Genomic DNA, 22,044 nt, shown 5'->3' on the forward strand with positions numbered 1-22,044 from the left:
GCAATATGTACTTTCTTCCACAAGATGGGGGTGTGACCATTAACTCTAAGGACCTTTTCGATATAAATACAGCGGATCAAACCCCATAACTGTTATGTTATGAAAAACATAAACTGGAGACTGAAGGATGTTTGAACTGGGTACGCAGCTGGGCGCTGGAGCTTCTGTTCATTTTCCAGCAACACTAAACATGTCAGATAAAAATAAACACTTGGGGAGATTCTGGAGCGTGCGCAAGGCCTCCAGTGTACCACCTTCAAATATTTAATGAGTATTCTCGGGATGGGAATGCTGCTGTTAACTGATGTTTATGAAAAGCAGATAATTCTTCTGTAAAGCAACTTAATTTGAACAATGCATTTCATGCTTCTGTTGATTGTTTAACATGGGGTGCATACCATCCTGCGAGGCAGAAATGCACCATTATAACAGCATGCTGATTCCATATGAGCCCTCCAGCTGCCTCCTCACCTCCTCCCTTGGATCAGCTTCTCTAAAGAGAGCTGCAACCAATGCACCTCTGTTCCCATCTGGATACTGATTTTCTGTCTTTCTATTTAATGTACTTGTGGTCTGACAATAAAAAGTAGCAGCTCCAAGATGTGATTGTCCTTGTACATGTCATTTCTTAAAAAGAAGCACAACTTTTGTAGCAAGGATTATTTTGGGGTCAGCCCAGCAGGCGATGCACTGAAAGGAGGAGAGCTGTGAAGCTGCTGTAATAGCCCAAAGGAAGACATTTCTCTTGGACCATATGGCTCTCTGATGATAGCGCACTGGGAAAATAATCTTGAAAAACCACACTCCATTATATACTACAATGACTAGCATTGCTCCACATCTTGAGTGAGATTGGTTGTTTGGTGTCATATCTGCAAAACCGCACATTAAGAATGTCAGCAAAGTGGCACAATTGAGTCGAGTTCAGTTAAAACAAAGATTTATTTCAGCTGCGTGCCTTGATCTCATTAACTCGTGTTCATTCGTCTGTATAATTCAAGCAACCACACAGACAAAACCATTCCCAGATCCCTTAAGCCTTTTAACAAGAAACCCAACTAGCTGAAATATACAGACATTATTAAATGAGGCAAAATGTTGCATGTGCCTTTAAGAGCACTATGTCCCACTCTACATGTCTCTCTCTGAGCCTCATATGTGTCTGTTGGCATCAGCTGTCCTCAGTGCTGAAAAGAGCAAGGACATCTTTTCCTTCACTTCAGTGGGATTAGTGGAAGAAGTGCCCTCTTTATTCTGCTGGCTGCCATCTCAGCGCTCATAAAGGCAAAATGAAAAAGAAGCTTGGACGGAGAAGAGAGAGGATCAAGATAAGTGACAAGTTTAGATTAGAGAGCCATTCAGCTTTTACTTTCTTAGAGTAAAGGAACAAGAACAATGTTTTAGATCCCAAAGGAGACATACAAATAGTCTGTTACTGCAGCTTCCCGCACTGTTATTTTGCTGCTTTCTAAGTAATGACTTAACCCAGGGGTCAGATGAACAGTGCTATATGTGGCACTACAATGGAACAGCAGCCTACTTCATTCAGTCCCTCTGTCCAGATCTCGTTGCCACTTCCAAAAACTGCTGGTGAGAACAACTTCAGGAGAATCAGCCGCACAGAGGACAGCATTCCCTATCCGATCCTAGGCTTGGCCGCAGACATCCTGCACATGCGAGTAAAAGGAGGAAGCAAGATTCGCAGCTTACTGCAGTTTGCAGCAGCTCGCATGCAAGGGGAAGTAAGAAACCCAAATGGGATGTCACTAAGACAGGTGGTCTTCACTGGCTCAGGCAGAGGAGTCACAAAAACTATCACCTGTGTGGAGATCCTGAAACGTAAAGTTGAAGGTCTGCACCAGGTGTCCAAACTCTACTATAACACAGTGAAGGAGGTTTGGAAGAGTCCACAGCCTGGAGCACCAGGTATAACCATGGAGCGGAGAGTTCCTGCTATCTGCATCTATCTATCTAAAGATCCTCTGGACCCCCAGGAGCCTGGATATCAGCCACCACAAATCAGCAGTGTTCCCACAGAGGATGCTGAGAGACAGAAGGGTCTGCGCAGGACGGTTCATGCTCACTCATCCCCACACACAGCCAAGAGACTCTGTCTGGATGATTCGAGTGCATGTCCTCCCTAAACCTCTGATTACTTCATGAGAAATAAGAAATTTTGCATTTGCATAGATTTAATAGATTGTTGTGTGCTCCGTTTTACAGCATGAAGCTATCTTGAAGAAAATAATACCTCTGCATTTCTGGGGGTTTATCGTGATGCTTATGTAAGGCATTTTGCTACAAAAGTAAACAGTTGTGTCTATAATGCTTCTTTGCAATACTTTGTCATTTTGTTGTGAAATGTAACAGGTTAACATATGACTATAACTATTATTATCAACAATATCAGTAATAGATTTGTAGTCATAGAGGGGGAAATATTTTAATCCTGCTGAATTTCTATGTTGCCTCACTTACAAAGAAATGAACAGTCTTGGATTTTTATGAGAATTTAAAGAGCTAGTGGCTAAAATTCCTCCTGAGATGTCTTACTGCTGTGCTTACCGACAGTGATTTCTCCACCAAGTACTAAGTCATGTTTTGCTTGGGGATTAAATACTGATTTCAGTCAATGTCAGGCATTCAACTTTGATTTTGATTTTTGGTTAGTATTCTATCTCTCTTCATTAACATGAAACTACCTTAAAAATCAAGAACTGATCATTTCTTTGTAAACTTCTGCAGGGGATCAAATGATTATTTGCCCCACTTTATAAGCTGATGATGGTGTTTTAGTGTACCGGTAGTTACATTAATAGTTAGTTTACTTTCAAATGAACAAGCAAACTCCACTGTGTCCAGCTGGGAAAACAGCTGGGGAAAGAAGCATACACAACAACCCATGCTAGACACTAATGACCACTGTCCGGGGTCATTCTGATGCAAAAAATCAACCAGTAGTCATGGATTTGGTCATAGTCATTTTAAATATAAAGAACATGTTTTGCATCAGTTGTCTATATTCTGTTTTCTGCCTGTGGAAATAATTCATGTGCACAATAATGGCTCACAAGAGCATACGTTTTTGGTTTGTTTGACTGACCTTTATAATGATGGTACTCTTTTGTAGTAGAGTCACATCAATAAAAATGAATCATAAAGTGACACAGTGGTCAAGTGGTCACCTCACTAACCTCCAGGTTAGTTGGGACTTCTTTGTGTAAAAGCTGCATGTTCCACCTGTGTGTGCTTTCTCCCTCACAAGAGATTGTTATTTTTAGGTTAACTTTGAACTGGCAATCGGTGTAGTTGTTTATATCTGTGGTAGACCGGTGACCTGCATAGATTATGTGTAATGCTCTAGTTCGCCTTTGACCCAGGCTGAATAAATAGTAAAGAACATGAATTTAATTGTATGCATCTTATTTTTGAGGTTTTAGTGTCTGATGACATGAAATAAAAGCAGTTTAAATGTCCAACATTGAAGTTTTGCACACACACCTTTTTCATGCACATCACCACTTATATCTAACTAAAATGATCATAAATCTAAAATGTTCTGCTTTAAGAAAGCTCTGTGTCTTACGGTTTCAACTTGTGTGCAATTCTATCATCAAGAACCTTTGAAACATCTATTTTGTATCGTTCGCATTAAAAAGAAAGAAAGAAAGAAAGAAAGAAAGAAAGAAAGAAAAGATATCCCATAAAAAAATACTTCTCTGTGAGAATGACATTGCAAATATTAACATGTTTTCCCAGTTCTCAATCCTGCAATTTCTTTCTAGGGAAGTCAAGGGTGAATATGAGCTGCAGTTTGCGCGTGCGCAACAGGAGATTGCGTACGTGCCAGGTTAACACAGTTAGCACTAGCTTCCTTCGAACAGACCGCACCGGTCCGTGTAGCTCGCAGTCTCGCATCATGTTCAGAGCCGCCGTCCGACTGTCAGTCTCCGGTGTCCGAAGTTTAACTCGGACGCAACCAGGGAGCCGAGGTAATTCCTAATTCAGTCACCCATTGTAAATATATTAATCTGTAATTGATATAGTTGCTTCGAAACTGTCAGGGAGACAATGTAACGGAAATCAAGTGTGACTGTCGGCACATTTGCGGTTCCTTTACGGCTAAGCTAGCTAGCTTTTATTCAAGGAAAATCGCTATTTAATAAACATTACGAAACTGCATTATAATGATTCAGCCATGATATCCACATTTTTATTCAGTCGAGCTTTTTCCCACGTAAACTGTGGGTGTGGTGCTTTGAAAAATGTCCTGTCGTTCTTCTTGGCGTAGTTTATGTCCTTGTCATGACCCGGCTAGAAGGCTTCGTCTCGGGCCCTGTGATTGTGACTGCTGACGCTAGTTGCTAAGTAGGCTAGGTGACTGCAGGAGAGTTCAGACAACTAGAATTCAACATCAAAACGGAGTTTGGCATAGATTTTTATGAAAACAAACAGAATACTTTTTTGCATAGTTTTGCATTGTCTTGGTGTTTCTTTAGGGGTCAAAAAGTCTAAATGAGAAATGTTCTTTGAGTTGCAGGTTAATTAGTATTAACATGATACCTGAGCACATGCCTAAGTCATATTGTTTCATTTAAATTGCTATTAAATATAACCTGAGGACCATGTGACAGAAATTTCCGGTATGTCACGTCCTAGTGTGTCAGTCTGCTACGTGCAGACTGATACACAAGGTAGGTCATATCAAGACGGTGGCAGCGATCCAACTGCATCACATTACAAGGAAGAATTTGTCCTTTTTACATCGCAGATACAATTCCCGGCCTCTTTATTAGATACACCTATGAAATTTAATACTGGCGAGTGCAACAACACTGATGCCAGAATGACTGCATTTTCAGTTTTAGTTGGTTTGAAGAAAAAGTTGTTTTTATTATTATCATTATTATTATTGAAGTTAGAGTTGGGGTGGTAGTGTAAGTGTCCCTAATATTTCGCCCGTCATGTATGAAATTTTTAAAATATGATGTAGCCTGGTCTTTCCGCATTTACTTAACATTCACTGTAGGTTTATTTTATTAGACACAAATCACTGAAAAAAAATCTGTCTTATCATGCAGCTCTTCTGGCCTCAAGGTGTTATTCACATGGGAAGCAGGAGACAGACGAGGAGTTCGATGCCCGCTGGGTCACTTATTTTAACAAGCCAGATATTGACGCATGGGAACTGAGAAAAGGTACGTTTCTGGAATATAGTAATGTTGAATCAATGTAATCATTGGAATTGTTATTCATTGCTGAGGTATGTTTGTCTTGAGTCAACAGAAGTTATTAAAAAAATGGCCTTGTACAATTTTGCATTAAGAGGCTTAGTGAGATTAAGATTTAAGTAAACAGTCATAGTTTGCAATATAATGATTAAAATTGCATGTTTGCTTTGCATAGTTAACAAAAATGGTTGAATCTGTTGGTCAGAATCTGTTTACATTTGTTTCGATTCATTTCCTATTGTAAAACCCATATCATAACAATGTAAAAATTGAGCTTATTATAAGAAAATCAGTTTTCCTGATGAGACATTCACCCCTGATATTGTTTTAGTTATATAGACTGATAAAACTCATCTATATTGTTAACAGCTGCTAAACACTGACAGAGGCTGTGTGAAGTTTATAAATAAGCACTAGACAACAGTGGTTTGTCTAAATCAGCGGTCCCCAACCTTTTTTGCGCCACGGACCGGTTTATGCCTGACAATATTTTCACAGACCGGCCTTTAAGGTGTCGCGGATAAATACAACAAAATAAAACTAGTACCAGTACCGAAAAAAAGAAGATTTATTCACAACACACGTGAAAACACCCAGGAAAACCGAATTAACGATAAAAACGATAACAAAATAACGCTGAAAACCGATAAAAACCCTGAAAACCATACATTTCACACCTGAGCCTCAACTCTCACGGCCCGGTACCAAACGACTCACGGACCGGTCCGAGGCCCGGGGGTTGGGGACCGCTGGTCTACAGTATGCAGGTTTATGTCACAGCTGATTTATCGAATATAACAGCCTACGTATGTCCATTAAATCTGTCAAACGTGACAAAAGCAAATAAAACCTTTTTATTTTTGAGTCTTGGATTAATACAAATTTGATCCATTAGTAAGTAATTTTGGCAGCAGGGTGGTGTATGGCACCAGCTCAAAATAGACTCCTCTGATAATTGAAACAGGGGCATGTGCCCATTAAGTGTTCGCTTCATTTATAGAGCGCTTTGGTAAAGAGGGATTTAAAATACTGCTTCAAGCTACACCGAAAATAATTTGATGAGAATGGTTAGTCGTTTTATTTATTTGTTGTTTGCGCTCAGAACCTTTAGAAGTCTTTTTCTCTGATCTCTGGTTTAAGTGACTGCTTGTTTCAGGGATGAACACATTGATTGGGTACGATTTGGTACCTGAGCCAAAGATTCTCGAGGCTGCACTGAGAGCCTGTCGGAGGTTAAACGACTTGGCCAGCGCTATCCGAATTTTGGAAGCTGTGAAGGTGAGAGAAAAGGCACATGAGAGAAAATTGCCAGCCAGAGCCTTTGTAGTCAGATAATGGTGATTAATGGGTTTTATTGTTTATTTCCTCAGGACAAAGCCGGACCCCATAAAGATATCTACCCGTACGTGATCCAGGAGCTGCGGCCTACTTTAAATGAGCTTGGCATCTCTACACCTGAAGAGCTCGGCATTGACAAAATTTAGCAGAGCAGGTAGTAAAATCATCTATTCAGTCATGTTTATTCTCTTCCTGTGTGTTATAAGATGGCTGTTTAACAGATGTCTATATATGTTTGTTTGTTTCAGATCAAAAAACATACCCTGGACTCAAAACCCTCTTACTTCAATGTTTGCCTCATAAAACGTGTGCGATATTTAATTTGGCCTTTATTAAGTTCTGTTGCTTGTAAAATATTGTTGAACATAATAAAGGAAACTGTATCTTTGAGTGTCACAAGGATATGGAATATTTTTCAATAGTCTGAGTAATTGTTGGAGCAATATTTCATTACACGTTGCTTTAATAGAGAACAAAGTGTCACCAAATGGTACATGTTGTCCGAGTGTGTGTCTTGTAAGATTCACATTTTACCACCAGGGAGCAGCATTTCCATATGAATGTAAAATCATTCTACTGTACTCAATCTACATCTGTTTTCTTTTTTTTTCTATTTCAGGGAAAATTTATGTGCGGGTAAAATAAACTTGTTCACAGGAAAAATTGTGTGATATTATTATGAGCAGATGTCTGAAGTAAAATGTATTTTTCCTGATAAATATCTTTTTATGGTTGTTTGTCCCTGTGTGTTGGCCCTGCGACAGACTGGCAACCTGTCCAGGGTGTACCCCGCCTCTCGCCCTATGACAGCTGGGATAGGCTCCAGCGACCCTGAAAAGGATAAGCGGAAGTGAATGGATGGATTGATGGAAATATCTTTTTAAGAATTGACATTTTTCTAAGTTACATTTTGTATTGCGAGTATAGTTGTCATTTTAAAATTGATCAGATTGTGTAGTCTGCCCCCCCCCCCCCCCAAAAAAAAAAACATGACTGAGTATTAAGCCGTTCCTCCATAGATTTTAAAAATCTGACTCATCATTTGGAAATGTGTCTTTAGATGTAGGAACTAAAAGTCAAAGTTGGCAAAACTATTTCAGTGCAAAAATGTAGCTTTTTATTTCCAAATATGCCTCAAAAATTTAGTGCAGTAGAGTCACATTAACAAATGACTTGTTCTTTAGGCTTCTAGACTATGTTGTTTTTTTTTTAGGTATATTTTAAGGAAGCTTGGTTTGAAGTGATACTTTTGTGTAATGGAATTGGACATTTTTAAAACGAGTACAGGATCATGTCTGTGCTTTCTACACCGGTAAAACTAAAACCTTAAAAGTATCTAGTATAAAATTAAAACCCCTTTAATAGATCTTCAGCTGCTTATTATTTTTATCTGTATGAACTTATTTCTGAAAAGCTAAGACACTTGATAGTATTATCTTATTGGTAGCCTACTAGAATATTTTTAGAGGTGCAGGAAATGGGGGTTATCTACTCTGTGCCACAATGGGCTAGTTATTATTGTCCGTGATCTAAATACCACAAAACATCCTGCAGAGCATTTTAATTTCGATTTCTCTTGCTGGGTTTAAAAAAAAAAAAAAAATATATATATATATATATATTTAGATATAGTTGGTCTGGCTTGTGATTACCTACAGGTCTACAAAAGCTTTATTCGATGGCTGAATCTAAGAGTTCTGCTCACATCAACAGCATCAGCCAATAGCTTTATTTAGACTGGTGGGAGAAACTATAGACACTGATTCCCCCGAGCAAGCAGAGTAATCACATGTAGTATTTTGCTGCTCAGAATAGCAGAGCATCAAATGTTCACCAAGGCGCAGAGATTACAGTTATAGTTAGCTTTTTGTAGCAGGCAACTATAGAAAGGAGACATTTCTCCTGCTGGCACTGCTTGAAGAGTTTAGTTACTTCAGAGTTCCTTCATAAATAAATGTGTTGAATGGTTATTGGAAAACAGCAGGGGTGTGGCACCAGCTGGGGACAGGGGTGGCACTGCTATCTCAAATTTGAATGGCCCTTTTTAATGCCCCGCCAACGGGAGAAAAAGGATATGATTCACTGGGAATAATAGCTCTTAATGTTTCAGTGCTTTTATGCACATCTTACTGCTCCCTAGCTCCTGTACTTTCTAAATGTGAACATAAAACAAAGGACGTGTAAGACGTTATTTTTGCCCTACCAAACACCACTGGTTAAAAACAATGGAATTATTCCCCAAAACCACACCATAAAAAGACAGATTGTTTCCATGTACAACAGAGTCAGAGCGTCTCTTACAGACCAGGAAATATCACAGAAGAAAGCAAATGCACACATCTTTGTTTTTGCAATACTGCCACACTGGACTGACAGCTTATCTGGTTAAGAAATGTTTGTGAACAGACTGACAAACAACAAGCACAGACTAGCCATTAAACACCTTTAAGCTGTGTATTATTTGTTGCATGGTGAGCCTGATGTATGTAAGCTGTGCAAAATTGCCCCACTGCCTCGTTTGCCACTAAAACATTGGATTAGTGACTGGATGGGTTACCTCAGTAACATAAAGCATCTCCCGAGGGAGAGGTCAGGAGGTCATCCTCGTTTACTTTGAGAGGTATTTCTTTCTTTTACTCTTGTCTTGATCAAGAAAGTAGTGGTTTTTTTCTCATGCTTCTTTTGTTCCAATTGAACAATATATATATATATATATACATGCGCTCATCTCTTTTCAGTCTCTGTGTTTATACACCACTCTGTATTTAATCATTAGTATTCTTAATCTCTGGCTCCCTCTCCCACAGTGTGTCTTCTGTCCTGTCTCCCTCCCCTCACCCACAGCCAGTTGTGGCAGATGGCTGACCCTCCTTAAACTTAATTCTGCTGAGGTTTCTTCCTGTTAAGAGGGAGATTTTCCTTCCCACTTTTGCCAAGTGCTTGCTCATAGTGGGCTGTCTGATTGTTGGTGTTTTCTCTGTACTGTTGTAGAGACAACTTGAGTTTACTGTTACTGTGATTTGTGTCATATAAATAAAATTTAATTGAATATTAAATACGAACTTTCACTTTGCTAGAAAGTCCAACAAGGACATCCAACAGGAGAAAGGCTGTTCCAACATTTAGGAGCTACAACCTCAAGAGACCCTGATCAGAAAATCAGAGAGGTCGGTGGCAGATATAAGGTCTCAGTAGCTCTAATATATATGCAGCAGGCTGTCCATATAAGTTTATATGTAATTAGTACCATTTTAAGATGATTTGTTAATTTGACTGGAAGCCAATAACGAGAAGGAAGAATAGGGGTGATGTGCTTGTTAGTAATCTATCTGCTGCTTTCTCGACCAATTACAGATGGGCTTATGGGCTCACGGGTTGTGGAGGCAGGAGGTCTGTACACAATTATATTTTTCAACCAGTTTCCAAGTGGTTGGTTTTGCATTTACTTCTGATAGAATTGGACCCACAGGCTGGTTCTTGATCTGTTCGTGTGCCAGCCTACTGAAACAACCCTGTTATTGGCCCTGGAAACAGAAGTGAGTGTTTACATGATAATGGTGCACTGAGTACAGGAAGAATTCACTGGAGATATCTGATCAGAATAAAAACACACACTTTGCGTTTCACGCTTTGTCATGAGGTTCTCCCAAAATGATTTAATTCGGCCCTAATGCAAACACTATTAATAAAGGAAAGACGGCTTCACTAGTTTGACGTGTTGTTTTATCTTATTGATTTATTTCTACGGTAAAGGTCACATCACCTTTGTAAGAATCAGCAATGGATTCTGCTTTGGGGTGGGATTTCCTTGAGAAGTGGGTGGGAAGATACACATAGCTGGAAGCGATAAAGCACTTTACGATCTTTGCGCACGGGGCGGGCTTTCCATTCATCCAAGTTGGGGGTGTGCGCCACTCACTCGCAGACAATCGAAGATATTTTAGTTTGTGTGCTCCGCGAGTGACCGCAGAGAGGTGAAGCACAGCAGTATTTACCCCTCCTCCAGCTCCCATTACTCCAGCCTTCACACAGCGAGGGGCTTTAAACCACATTTGATCGACAGGAGGGGTTTTTGTTTTGTGTTTCTCTACTTTAAAAAAAGGAGAAAGTGGTCATGAGATGCGATTAACTTCTGGCGAAGGAAAAAAGCAAGAACTTCACGAGACCTGTTGGCGATGATGAATTATTCAAAGGCGCAAATGGTGAGTAAGCCTATCGACGACTCTTTCGTAGCTCACCCACTCGTGTTCGTTACAGTAACAAAGCAAAATGGGACAAAAGTGGACTTTACTATGATAATTTACGCTTTTTAAAGCTCCCCCTGTCATTCCCCGCAAGGGCAACAAGTTTGAAGCTTTATGTGAAGTTAAATTTCATCCATGTGTCCAATAAAAACGACGAAACCCGTTGTGAAATAACCTACTCCGAGGACCCTTAAGCAAATTGCGACTATTGAACTTATAAATGAGAGAGATATTTGGCCCCATGTAAAAATGTGTTTTGTGTTTGTTTATTCAACTGTTTATTCAACTTTATCGCCCTTTAATGAGCTCTCTGATGTCCACTCTTCCCGATTACCAAAGGTAGTCTACCTTAACTTGAAGAAGAAAAAAAAACATGATTAATATCTGGTATTTAATTATGTTTAATTTGCCTCTGCAAGCATTTTTGACCATGTTTATTGTTCTGGAGTAGGCCACCTAAGTGCTGCTGGGTATTAAAACATGTTAATCACATCATACACAGTTTTTTATCTTGTTTTTTTTTTAAAGATATTAAAATTTCTCATTAAAGTTCTGCCATTAGTGATTTGTGTTTTTCTCCTCAGTCCAACCTATCAGAGGTTGGAAGTTCAGCTGGGTGTTCACAGTCCTGTCCAGCCGGCGTGAAGCTGGAGGTGGTGATGGAGCATCTGCAGAAACAACAAGAAGCAAAGCTGGAGATGAGCCTGCAGGAGAAGCAGCTTCTTCACGCTCAGCTCCTGTTTGCTCAACAAGCTGCCGCAGCAAGAGCCTCGTTTTCAAGACCAGACTCTATATTGTTTGAAAGAGTAGATGGACAGAGCAATCCAGCACTCCAGCAGGCCTTGAATAATCATCTGAGCGGAGTGGATCCAGAGGCAGAGGAGGATGGAAACTCAGAAGATGAGGAACAGGAGATGTTGACTTCTCAGGAGAACAACGAGGAGGAAGACATGGGCGAGGAAGAGGAGGAGGGGGAGAAGGAGGAGGAGGAGGAGAACAATTCTCATCAACAGGCAAAGAAGCCCCAACTCCAGCATGTATCGCATTTTCCCTTCCAGCCTTATTCTACATCTCCATCAGTGGCTGGGAAGCAAACGTCGGAATCTCCACCTTCAGGAAAAAAACAAGAGCACATGGAAAAGAATCTGACGTCACCGGCGGGTCATCATGCCTTCGCGTCAGCGAATGGCTTTGCTGACTGGGGCTTTGATGAGTCAGTGAAACGGGTAAGAGAGAAAATGCACATCTGTAATTGTTATTTTGTGTGTATACGTATGTTCTGCCTTAATTGTTGACCTTCCTCACTGCTGCCTGGTTTCCCTCCTGATGTACGGGAAGGAAGGTGCGCTTTTTTTTTTTGGCCAGATGCACATCTTAATTACTTTCCAGGCCAGAGATTTGGACTTGAAATGAGAGCAGATCAGTCAGATTTTCTTTAAATGTAGCCATGGATTGAATTTAAATTGCAACTGTATGAGTTCAGTGTCCAGCTGTTGTCTTTTCCCCTTCTTTTGGGGAGCAAGCTGATTGGTTCGTCTCTACATGAAAAAGGGCCGCCACGTCAATATAATGCACTGATTAATGAGGGCTGTAGGTGCAGGGACAGCTGGGTTGTGGCTCACCATGCAAACTGCTAACCGTAAAATTTACTTGCAGTTGTTTCACAGGAGAAGAATGGTCCTTTTGATACCATTACCCAGAGTTTTACACATTATTCAGAGTTTTTTTTTTTTCTTCCTCTTTGTCTGATTTTTGGTTTAAGTCAAATGTGGAAGTACAAACATCCAGGCCCAGATGTTACTGTAGTCTTGCAGATGGCTTTGCATAACTGAGGCGTCGCTGGGCAACACTAAATGGCAGCTTAATTTCACTGAAAATAATCAATACATTATACGGCCACTGCAGTGACAATGTGTTTCCTTTTCACAGGCCAGCAAGCCAAGCCTGCAGCAATAAAGAACATTTTGTTTTAGTTTAAGCGCAGTAATGAGAGTTGTGAGAGACTGTGGTGGAAAGGCTTAAGTGTGTGTCTGTTTAATGGTTTGCTTTTTGTTTTTGCTGAAAAGTCAGAAAAATCTCACAGCCCTAAAATTAGAACGAATTTGTGCAAGGCCTTTGCTGTGACTCAGATCTGTGAGGATCTTTGTAAGTTGTCAAATTAACTGCAGAAAGTATTCTTTGTCATATTTAATTATATTGGGATTTACTTGATGAAAAGTCTTTTAGTCTGGTTTTCATTTTTGTTGGCAGTATTATTGATTCTTAGCAGGGTTGTAAATATGAGTAACCACACTGAGCTAGAATTCTTCTTTTCTTTGTGTAAGAAATAGGTGTTTTTTGTGAGTTTTTTGTTTTGTTTTGGGGGGTTTTGCAGCTGAAACTCAAAGTGGAGCTCATGTTGACTGGTTGCCTATTAAGCTTTCTTATCCAACAACCATGTTAACAAGTCCACAAGCTTGAAGTGGCTGTTTTGCAAGTTAATCGGTGGCTGGTTGAAATAGCTGCTCTTTTCACCTTACGATTGTGCCGTGCTCTACGGCGTCTTTATCTTCTTTTTCTTTAGTTCAATTCATTACCGAAATATCTTTGAAAATCTTGACATGCGTTTCAAGCCTCATCACGCCGGACAGCCATTGTTCACTCCTTATGTGCAGTCTCACTGTAAGCCTTTAAATGTAGCTCGGGTGGGGATAAAGAGCCCCTGTTCATTCAAGCTTGCAGCACAGCGAGGAGCCAGATAAATGATCTTGACTTCCTGGGTGGATTAAAGGGCCAATAATTTGATTCGGCTAAAAAAAAAATGTGGGACCCCCTGTCGCTGCATTGAGATTTGGAGAGGGGTGAGTTTTCACTTTTGCCCTGTTGGAGAAACTGAATGATTTTAATGAAGCTCATTATAGGGGGCAGTCGGTTAGTATTAACATTTCACTATTTTAATGTCAGCCTTGATTTCGGTCACGACTGGTTGACAAGACAGACTTTTACTTTGAAGTAATACGCATTTAAATTTCATTGAATTTAAATATGTTGGAAAAAAAATCACATAAATAAAACTTGCCTCTTTAACAAAACAAAAGAAACCCTTTTTTCCTGACCTACATACTGAATACTATCAGGACTCCCAGGCTGGGATGTGTGAAAGCTCTGTGAGCAATTAACTGAAAGCTCTTTGTTAACAGATCCACAGTAGGTCTCACTTGCTCATCAATAAGGAAGGGGGGAGGGTTTTATTTCGATTTGATGCTGAAAAGACCTTCAATAGTGTTTCTGCTGAAGGCGTAAAAGTCCTTGATTAGAAATTCTAAGGCCAATCTGTTGGATGTGTCAACAGCTTGGTAACCTCTGGGACAAGTTTGACCAGTTTACCCGCAAGAAACTGGAAATGGTTACCAGAGCACAAGCTGGTTTTTATGAGTTTGTTACAGTGATTTCCTACCAAGATGAGGGTCATCAGAGTGGAAATTCGAGGTGCATGCTTTGTGAAAGCGCTGCTAATACTTAGAATAGCTCAATATTTAAAATGTATATTGTTGTATGTAATAGATTTACAGTCAAGGAGGTTGGTATAATATTTAAAGGATGGAAATGATTAGCTAAAAGTAATGGATAGGTGGTTGAAAGAGCTGGCTGCAATGTTTCGATGACTAGTTAATGGATAAAAGTTGGAAAAGCTGATGCCTCGTGTGCATATAAAAGCTGGTAAGCTCAATAGAAGTAATGGGTTTGTGGTTAAATCAAAGTTTCAATAGAATACAAACAACTGAAGCTATTAAACTGTGTACAAGACTAATGTGACAGTGTTTAGTCTTACACAGTTATTAGTAGTGAAATGAAAGTCCAGTTTTAAGTTGGTTGTAATAAACGTTAGTGATGCTGTGGAGCTGACGTCAAAGAGAACCACTGGGGTTCACTTTCAGCCTGCTGTTGATATGCGTTGGTATCTGCAGTTTGCCTTTCTGTTTTTACTGTAAACACAAGGACGGTTACAGCTGGAGCGAAAGCCAAATGATAATCGCTTCTCAACTGGCTAATCAGAGAAACAAAGGCTTATATGTTATGGCTTTTAGACTCCGGGCTGACATTATTACCATACCAAACATTCAGTGAATAGGTATGTGTTTATGAAGGCAAAATGATACAGTTAAACACAAAATATCAAGTAAAAGGCTAAATGCGAAAAAGACAAAACAAGCCTGTTATTTTGATTAAAACATAAGAATGGAAGGTTTTTGATGCGGTTAAATACAAAAACATGTTATGATGTTTTGTTGTCTAAACGACTCCTCCTTGTTTTAATATAAAACATGTTAATATAAAACACAAGCGCGAACCAAAAGGCACACACCCGCAAGAACTGACAGAAGGCAAGGCTGCGATGGCTTTTCATAAGCTGCATATAGAAATGAATTTGTAATTTCTTCAGGGAGGAAAAACATAATTAATGTCACATTAAAGGGTTTTACTTACTTGCACTACAATGCTACACTCAGTGCATATTAGTGGGATAACCAGCTCAGCAGGCCTTTCCACTCAGCTGCACTCAGGCTGCCCTCCACTCACATTTGCAACCTTTGCTACGTTGATGAGGTGGTGGAAGAATAACATGTCACATTAATCTTCCAGTACAGCACGGCTCATTTAATTGATCTCCATTGTATTTGTCATGGCCCAGTCAGATATTTACAGTAATCATGTGTTTACCAGAGGGCAGTCTGATGGTGTACTTGGGAGTACTCCAAGTATCTCACTTAGAAAAACAGCAACACCAGTGTTTGAATAATGACCTGTTTTTATTATTATGTCACTATAGAATTTGGTACTCTTTAAGCAGAATAACGACTTTTACCCTGCAGCAGCTAGTTGGAAATGATTTTCTTAATGTGTCTTTCTGTTATTGTGTGAACAGAGAGGAAGTGCCATGTGGGCAGAGGAGACTGACGGCATTAAAATAAGAGGAGAACCATCTCGGGACTTTGCCAAGGTTCGTATATGTGGTAGAAGTAAACATGTCAAATAACTGAAGAAACTACAGACTAACAGTTTATTGCCCTGTTTTTTTGTGTGTGTGTGTGTGTGTGTGTGTGTGTGTGTGTGTTATCCTCTAGCTTTATGAACTGGATAATGACCCACAACGGAAGGAGTTTCTCGACAAACTCTTTGTCTTTATGCAGAAACGAGGTGAGGTTCAAAACCTTTCATTTTTTTACATTGTCGATATTTGGACAAGGCAGTTTTGGGTGCAAAGTTGTGTCACCTAGTGTCAGCTAACTAAGGTAAGTACCATTAATATAGAGATTAACTCTTACAATTAAACTCACCAAAAACAGGAGCACATCATACATGGGGAAGCTAACTGTGGAAACCCAGACTGAGGTTGTAATCCTCCCTATTTCTGCTTTTCACCACAAGAGTCTAGATGGGTTGAGTCTCTTTTTCAGCACTTCTGCATCTTCATCCCTGGATTTAGCCACTTGGTTAAAGACTTTCATACAGATTGGGATTTGTTTCCACAAATCCCAAGATTAGGATTTGTTGTTTGTGGAAACAAATCCAAGAAGAAGTGCAACATGTTCACTAATCTTCACTTATGTGGGGCAAGGTCATTGCCATGCAAAATGTGCATGTGTGTCTGTGTTCATCTTAAGCACAAAGTAATCTGATTTCTACAACTGCTTTTTAGCTGGCTTCATTAATTGGCTTTTCTCCAAATCGGGACCGGAAGGGTCAGTTTGGCCTGCTGGCGCTGTTGACTCTAACATAGCCCCCTCTCCTTGCACTTAGATCAATGCATCAACAAAGCTGTTGTTGTGGATTATCCCCACCCCCACCGCCTCACATCTGAAACTAGCTTCATTTGACAACTCTGTCCGCGCAGATTAAACATGCTAAGCCACATTATCTAACTCTGACCTAAGGCCCTCAGGTGTGCCGCTCAGAAGATGCTCGCGTCCTCTGCTTCTGCCTCACGTTGTTCACAAGACCCGTTCTTGTTTAGCGACATTTCAATGCATTCTGTTATTTATCCAGGAACTCCTGTGAATCGCATCCCCATCATGGCAAAACAGGTGCTGGACTTGTACAAGCTTTACAAGCTTGTGACAGAGAAAGGAGGCCTGGTGGAGGTTATTAACAAGAAGATATGGAGGGAGATCACCAAAGGCCTCAGTCTCCCCACATCAATCACCAGTGCAGCCTTCACCTTACGCACCCAGTAGGTTTCTCTCAGGTGTTTTGGCAGATTTTTTTGATCAACAATCGGCTTGCTAAATGATTGTATTGGTTAGACTATAAATTACTCCAAAAATGCTGAATATATTTTCAAGAGCTAGCACATATTTGTGACTCTGTTATTTTAAAAATGATGAAATGTAATCATTCTCTGAACACCATAATGCTGCAAGAACATAACTATAATTTGCGTAAATGAAACCTTTGCTCACTTTGTTTCTGACTAGCCGATCAGATATGTATTTTTATGGTTTGCAAAGTCTGTAATTTTAAAAGATAACAGTCTGCAGAGTCTTATGCTTGTGGCTTTGTAGGTCTTCACAGGAGGCTTTTGCAGGCAGTCAGCTAGAAAGAAAAGTAGTGGGGGGGAGGCTGAAAATTGCATTCATGGCAATAAATCATGTAGCTGTTGAAGCATTTCACAGAAAAACAGGAGCTTTGTTGTTAAGGTGGTATTTAAGCAAACAGAGGGATTTATCCCGTGGATATCTCCACAGAATATAATACCAGTTCACCCAGCATTCATTAAGATGTGGACTGGGTGGCTAACCAACATTACTACCACAGGAACAACCACACTTTTGCTAGAATCTCCATGTTTTAGCTCATTTGCTGGCAAAAATGTGGACTTCCACTAACTGCTCCCTAAAGAACCATACAATTAATAGATCTTAGCATTTTGTAGATAAAGACTTGAAAAGGGAACCATCTGCTTTATCCTTCATATTTGCAAATAATTAAAAATGTTTTTGTGGAAAATGGATGGAAAACCCGTGAAACTTTCCACCTGCAGGTATATGAAGTATCTGTATCCTTTTGAGTGCGAGAAGAAAGGCCTGAGCTCTCCGGGTGAGCTACAGGCGGCCATCGATAGCAACCGCAGAGAAGGCCGGCGTCCCAGCTACACCAGTAGTCTGTACCGCTACTCCCCCTCCCCAGGCTCTGCTCCACATGCACTACTGTCTTCACCCAATATGCAGAGCGCTCCGACCATGCACAATGGCCGCAATATCTCCGCTAGTCCGCATTTAAAGAGAAGCATAGGTACGGCGCATTGTTTTCTTTTCTAAAATGATCATATTTTACAACAGATACAATCTAAGCCTCTTTATAGTGTTTAGGATAGGCAAGCCCTGCAATGCAAATTTAGCACACTGATAATCATTTTGTTTTCCAGTAATCATGAATCGTGAATAATAAATATATAATTTTTCAAACTTCTTATGAACATAATAATTTCTTCATCTTTTTCTTTGTTTCCAATCAGATGAGTCCCCCACCCCGGTTGTACCCCAGCTGCCTATGGCTCTGGCACTGGGGCAGCAACAGCTGGCACAAGCTGCCACATTTGAGCATCTTAGAGAGAGGTTGGAGCAAGGAGCAGGTGGAGCTGTAGCTGACAGCCCAGAGAAGAAAATGATGCGCCTCGCTGAGGAGCAGCAGCGCCTCATGCAGCAGGCACTCCAACAAAACCTCCTGGCTATGGCCTCTCACTTTACCCCCATGAACCTCAAACTTGGCAACGGTGAGTTTGCTTCTACTTTGACCTCTGTCATGGCTGAACATCATAGCATGCTTATTCTGGAACCGACCCTTCACTGGAATTTTTGTTTTTCCTCTGTCAGAAAGCAAACACGATCTGTCGCTGAATCTCTCCACTAATGGAGCGGCCAGTATCAGCGTGTCTGTGGAGGTCAACGGCACTGTTTACTCAGGTGAGTTATGAAACCTGTAAAGGAAGCGTGTTTTCTTTGGTGCGTGACACTAATGTAGAGGAACAAGCGCACATGGGGATGAACTAAGTTAATTGATATCTACAGTGAAAGAAATAAGCAGTGTGTGTACTGCACTTGTAGTACCAGTTCCACTGACCAATAACATTTCATGTCTTTGGCTGTATGAGGGTAAATGGCCTTTGTCAAGAGCAAAAGAGGGATTGTGTTTGCTGAACTGCAACACAAACGGCTATTGTTTGACTACAATTTAGCGTTTTATTTTTCTTTTAAAAATGGATCTACTTTAATAAATGAGTCACATGCAGAACAGGAAGTCTTGATCCTAGATATCAACGAACATATTCAGATACCAACGGTAGACATTTACCAGTTAAGGCATTTTATTAAAATCATGTCAGAATTCCTAAAAACTAACTGTGTACTAGTTAACAACCCTGACTTCTATAGTCATGATATCAACATATTCCACGTCGGAAGAAATTACAAAAACAGACAAGGCAGAGACCAATTCTTTGTGAATAAAACACCTAGTTGATACAAAAACGACAGTCTTTTCATGCAGTTCAGGCTGTTTAATACTCAAAGAAAAGGCAAGAAATCCACATGCCACATCTCAGACTCTACAGGCCTCAGTTACATCATCGCAGGACAATTAGAAGTCTCAACAAATATGAAGCCGTTTGTCTGTGAGCTAAAGCTTGGCTGAAAGTAGGTCATGTAACAGGACAATGACCTCAAGCACAGCAGCAAACGGCAAACGGCGTGGCTGAAAAACAAAGGAATCAAGGTGTCGCAATGGTCCAGTCAAAGTCCAGACCTCCACCCACTGTGGCGGGACCTTAAGAGAGCTGTGCATAAATGAATGCCTGCAATAAATAACGATGTGAGACACTTGAACTTATTACTGCTAGAGCTTGTTCTACAAGCTACTGAAACACGAGGCGGACTCTGTTTTTTAGACTCCTGTAAAAACTTTCTTTTTCAATTGCCCTTTGCACAGTGAGTTCTTTGTAACTGACAGTCATTTATGCCGTTGTCTTCTTTAGGAAAACTGTTTGCCCAGAAGTCGGCTGCTTCTGTGTCGTCACAGAACGTAACTCCAGCAGGAACAAGTGGTTTCAGCGCTTTTTCCTCCGCACAAAGTTCCACCTCCTCATCTCCCACCTCCTCAAAGGGACCAAGTTAAAATCACTGGCTTTTTAATCTGTCCGGAGCATAATGATTACACAGTGCACCACACCATTTACTTCGCTTGTCAGACAAGAACTGGATGAACTCCACGGATTCTCTGCCACAACACAGGAAACCTTCGATTACTTTAATAGTGTAATGTCAACATTTTTGACCTCTATCCTCAAGCTTATTTTAATATAGTTTCAGTTTACCTTAGTGCCTGTTAGAAGAAGACTTTTCAAACATGGTAGCTTTCTGGTATAAAGGGCTACAGGTTTGTCCAGAAGTATCGTTAATGCAAAATAATTGCTACGGCTCTTTGAACGTCAGCTACGTTTGTAGGTGTAAAAGCCGTTCCGTAGCTGCCTTTTCCATCAGTACAACAATGTGGTTGCCAAAGAGCAGCTAGTGAAGACCAAAAAGCCTTAGTTCAGTGTCATAGCTACTTGAAGCCATTTTGTATTCCTCTTGGTAAGCTTTCAGTTTACCTTGAGCAAAAGTTTTTACTTTGTGTAACTGCTTTCATGGAAAATGTAGAACATCAGTTTCCACAGAAATATCGCAACTCCTAAAGAATCAAAGTGAATTTCAGGGGAGATGTTTATTCATTTTTGCTTTATTGTTATTTATTCATTTGGCGAGGCCTCAAAATGACAGAACATTTATTTCAAGTAACTCGCAGGCGATGTTTCTGCTGGGTGTTGTATGCAGAAAGTGACACATTTACCTCAGTTGACTTCCCATGGTGGCAAGTTTCTCAGGCTACTTTCTTCTGGACTCAGGAATATCCTCTGGACTCACTGTTATCTTATATGTATGTCTTGTCATATTGCTGTTTTATATTAGTGTAAATGCAGAGAATGTATCATTAATGACCTCAACGTGAACACTGAAACGGTGCTACCTCAGTCCTCAGAGAAATATGCAGTGCTTAATGCCGCATGTGTTCATTTGTTGAAATAAACTGTAAATGGACAATCACGTACACACATGATCACAAACAAATGCCACTGGGAATTTTTTTTTTTTTTAAAGGTTGGCTTTCAGCTCTGTTGGATTAACATGTTTCCTGTAAATGTAGGGATGAGGAATAAAATGTATCTTGTGTGCTGTAAAAATACCGTTTTCTTTCTTTGCACTTCGAATATGTCTTCAGACTTTTGACACAGAGGCTAGTCTCTGATTGCAGATAGCATGTAGTTTTGTAATTGTTTGAAAATAAATGTTGATCACAATGCATTTCAAGTTTTAAAAGAAAAAACTGACTTTTCACTGAGTTTCAGCTCATCTTGTAGCTTACAGACCCCACTTATTTTAGTTCTCATCACTCTCATATAGTTTGTTTTTGTTTGGGGTTTTTTGCACAACAGACAGCTAATCCGTCTCTCTAAAAGCTCTTAAAATCTGCAGCACACTACCTGCTCACCAGCACACAGCAGGCAGATGTGAGTAGCCGATGAGAACAGTGGAGCAATTACCAGCTTAAGAGTGCGACGTATCCTCGATGGAAGCCAAAAACAGAAACACAAACTAAAAATAATGTTGCTTTGTAATTGTTGGACGTGCAAACAATCTGTCTGCTAACAGCTTCACTATATCAACTTAATATTAATAATATAAATAAAACTTAATATTGCTCATTGTACACACCTAAACGGTGAGTTGTTATTGTTTAGTGGGAACACATATGTAGACTTATTGTTATTGTTATTATTCTATAGCTTTACATGATTCAAAATACAGTAATCCTTATTTTTCTTATCCAGGTTGTCATAGCTCCCCTCCCCTTGAAGGCCAATGTTCCTCTCAAGTTAGGTTGGGACCCTTATATGGGAGCTCTATGACCCTCTGTTATAAGGTCTTTACTGTAAAATCAAAAGCGCCTTGGGACAGCTGTTGTTGTAATTTTGCACGATATAAATAGAATTGAATGAACAAGCACTTTGTGGTGGTTGGAAAGAAAAATTCTCTTTTACTAAGAAGAAACCTCAAGTAGAACCAGGCTCAGGGAGGGGCAGCCTGCAGATGGCTGGCATATAATCAGTTTACAAATTATGTTGAAAAGATATATAATGTAACCACTGCACACTGTCC

At 40.1% G+C, this 22,044-nt stretch overlaps 3 protein-coding genes across 3 annotated transcripts; all 3 read left to right on the top strand.

Annotated features, from left to right (window-relative positions):
* Window positions 1-1,190: 1,190 nt before the first annotated feature.
* On the top strand, window positions 1,191-3,406 carry rpp25a (ribonuclease P and MRP subunit p25, a). The gene has a single exon (XM_005929129.3). It carries the CDS (start codon window positions 1,497-1,499, stop codon window positions 2,142-2,144), a length of 648 nt encoding a protein of 215 aa, XP_005929191.1. The 5' UTR covers window positions 1,191-1,496; the 3' UTR covers window positions 2,145-3,406.
* Window positions 3,407-3,836: 430 nt separating this feature from the next.
* Window positions 3,837-6,723, top strand: LOC102295377 (cytochrome c oxidase subunit 5A, mitochondrial). Its single transcript, XM_005929128.3, has 4 exons — window positions 3,837-3,992; window positions 5,082-5,198; window positions 6,388-6,509; window positions 6,602-6,723. Exons 1-4 carry the CDS (start codon window positions 3,920-3,922, stop codon window positions 6,713-6,715), a joined length of 426 nt encoding a protein of 141 aa, XP_005929190.2. The 5' UTR covers window positions 3,837-3,919; the 3' UTR covers window positions 6,716-6,723.
* A 3,704-nt stretch (window positions 6,724-10,427) lies between these two features.
* Window positions 10,428-20,978, top strand: arid3b (AT rich interactive domain 3B (BRIGHT-like)). The gene is made up of 9 exons (XM_005929127.3): window positions 10,428-10,771; window positions 11,398-12,039; window positions 15,720-15,794; window positions 15,919-15,991; window positions 16,841-17,024; window positions 17,835-18,085; window positions 18,309-18,566; window positions 18,667-18,756; window positions 19,824-20,978. Exons 1-9 carry the CDS (start codon window positions 10,745-10,747, stop codon window positions 19,961-19,963), a joined length of 1,740 nt encoding a protein of 579 aa, XP_005929189.1. The 5' UTR covers window positions 10,428-10,744; the 3' UTR covers window positions 19,964-20,978.
* Window positions 20,979-22,044: the final 1,066 nt, after the last annotated feature.

The sequence above is a fragment of the Haplochromis burtoni genome, unplaced genomic scaffold (genome assembly GCF_018398535.1).
Source record: "Haplochromis burtoni strain Fernald_Lab_line unplaced genomic scaffold, NCSU_Asbu1 Contig_77, whole genome shotgun sequence".
NCBI classification, from domain to species: domain Eukaryota; kingdom Metazoa; phylum Chordata; class Actinopteri; order Cichliformes; family Cichlidae; genus Haplochromis; species Haplochromis burtoni.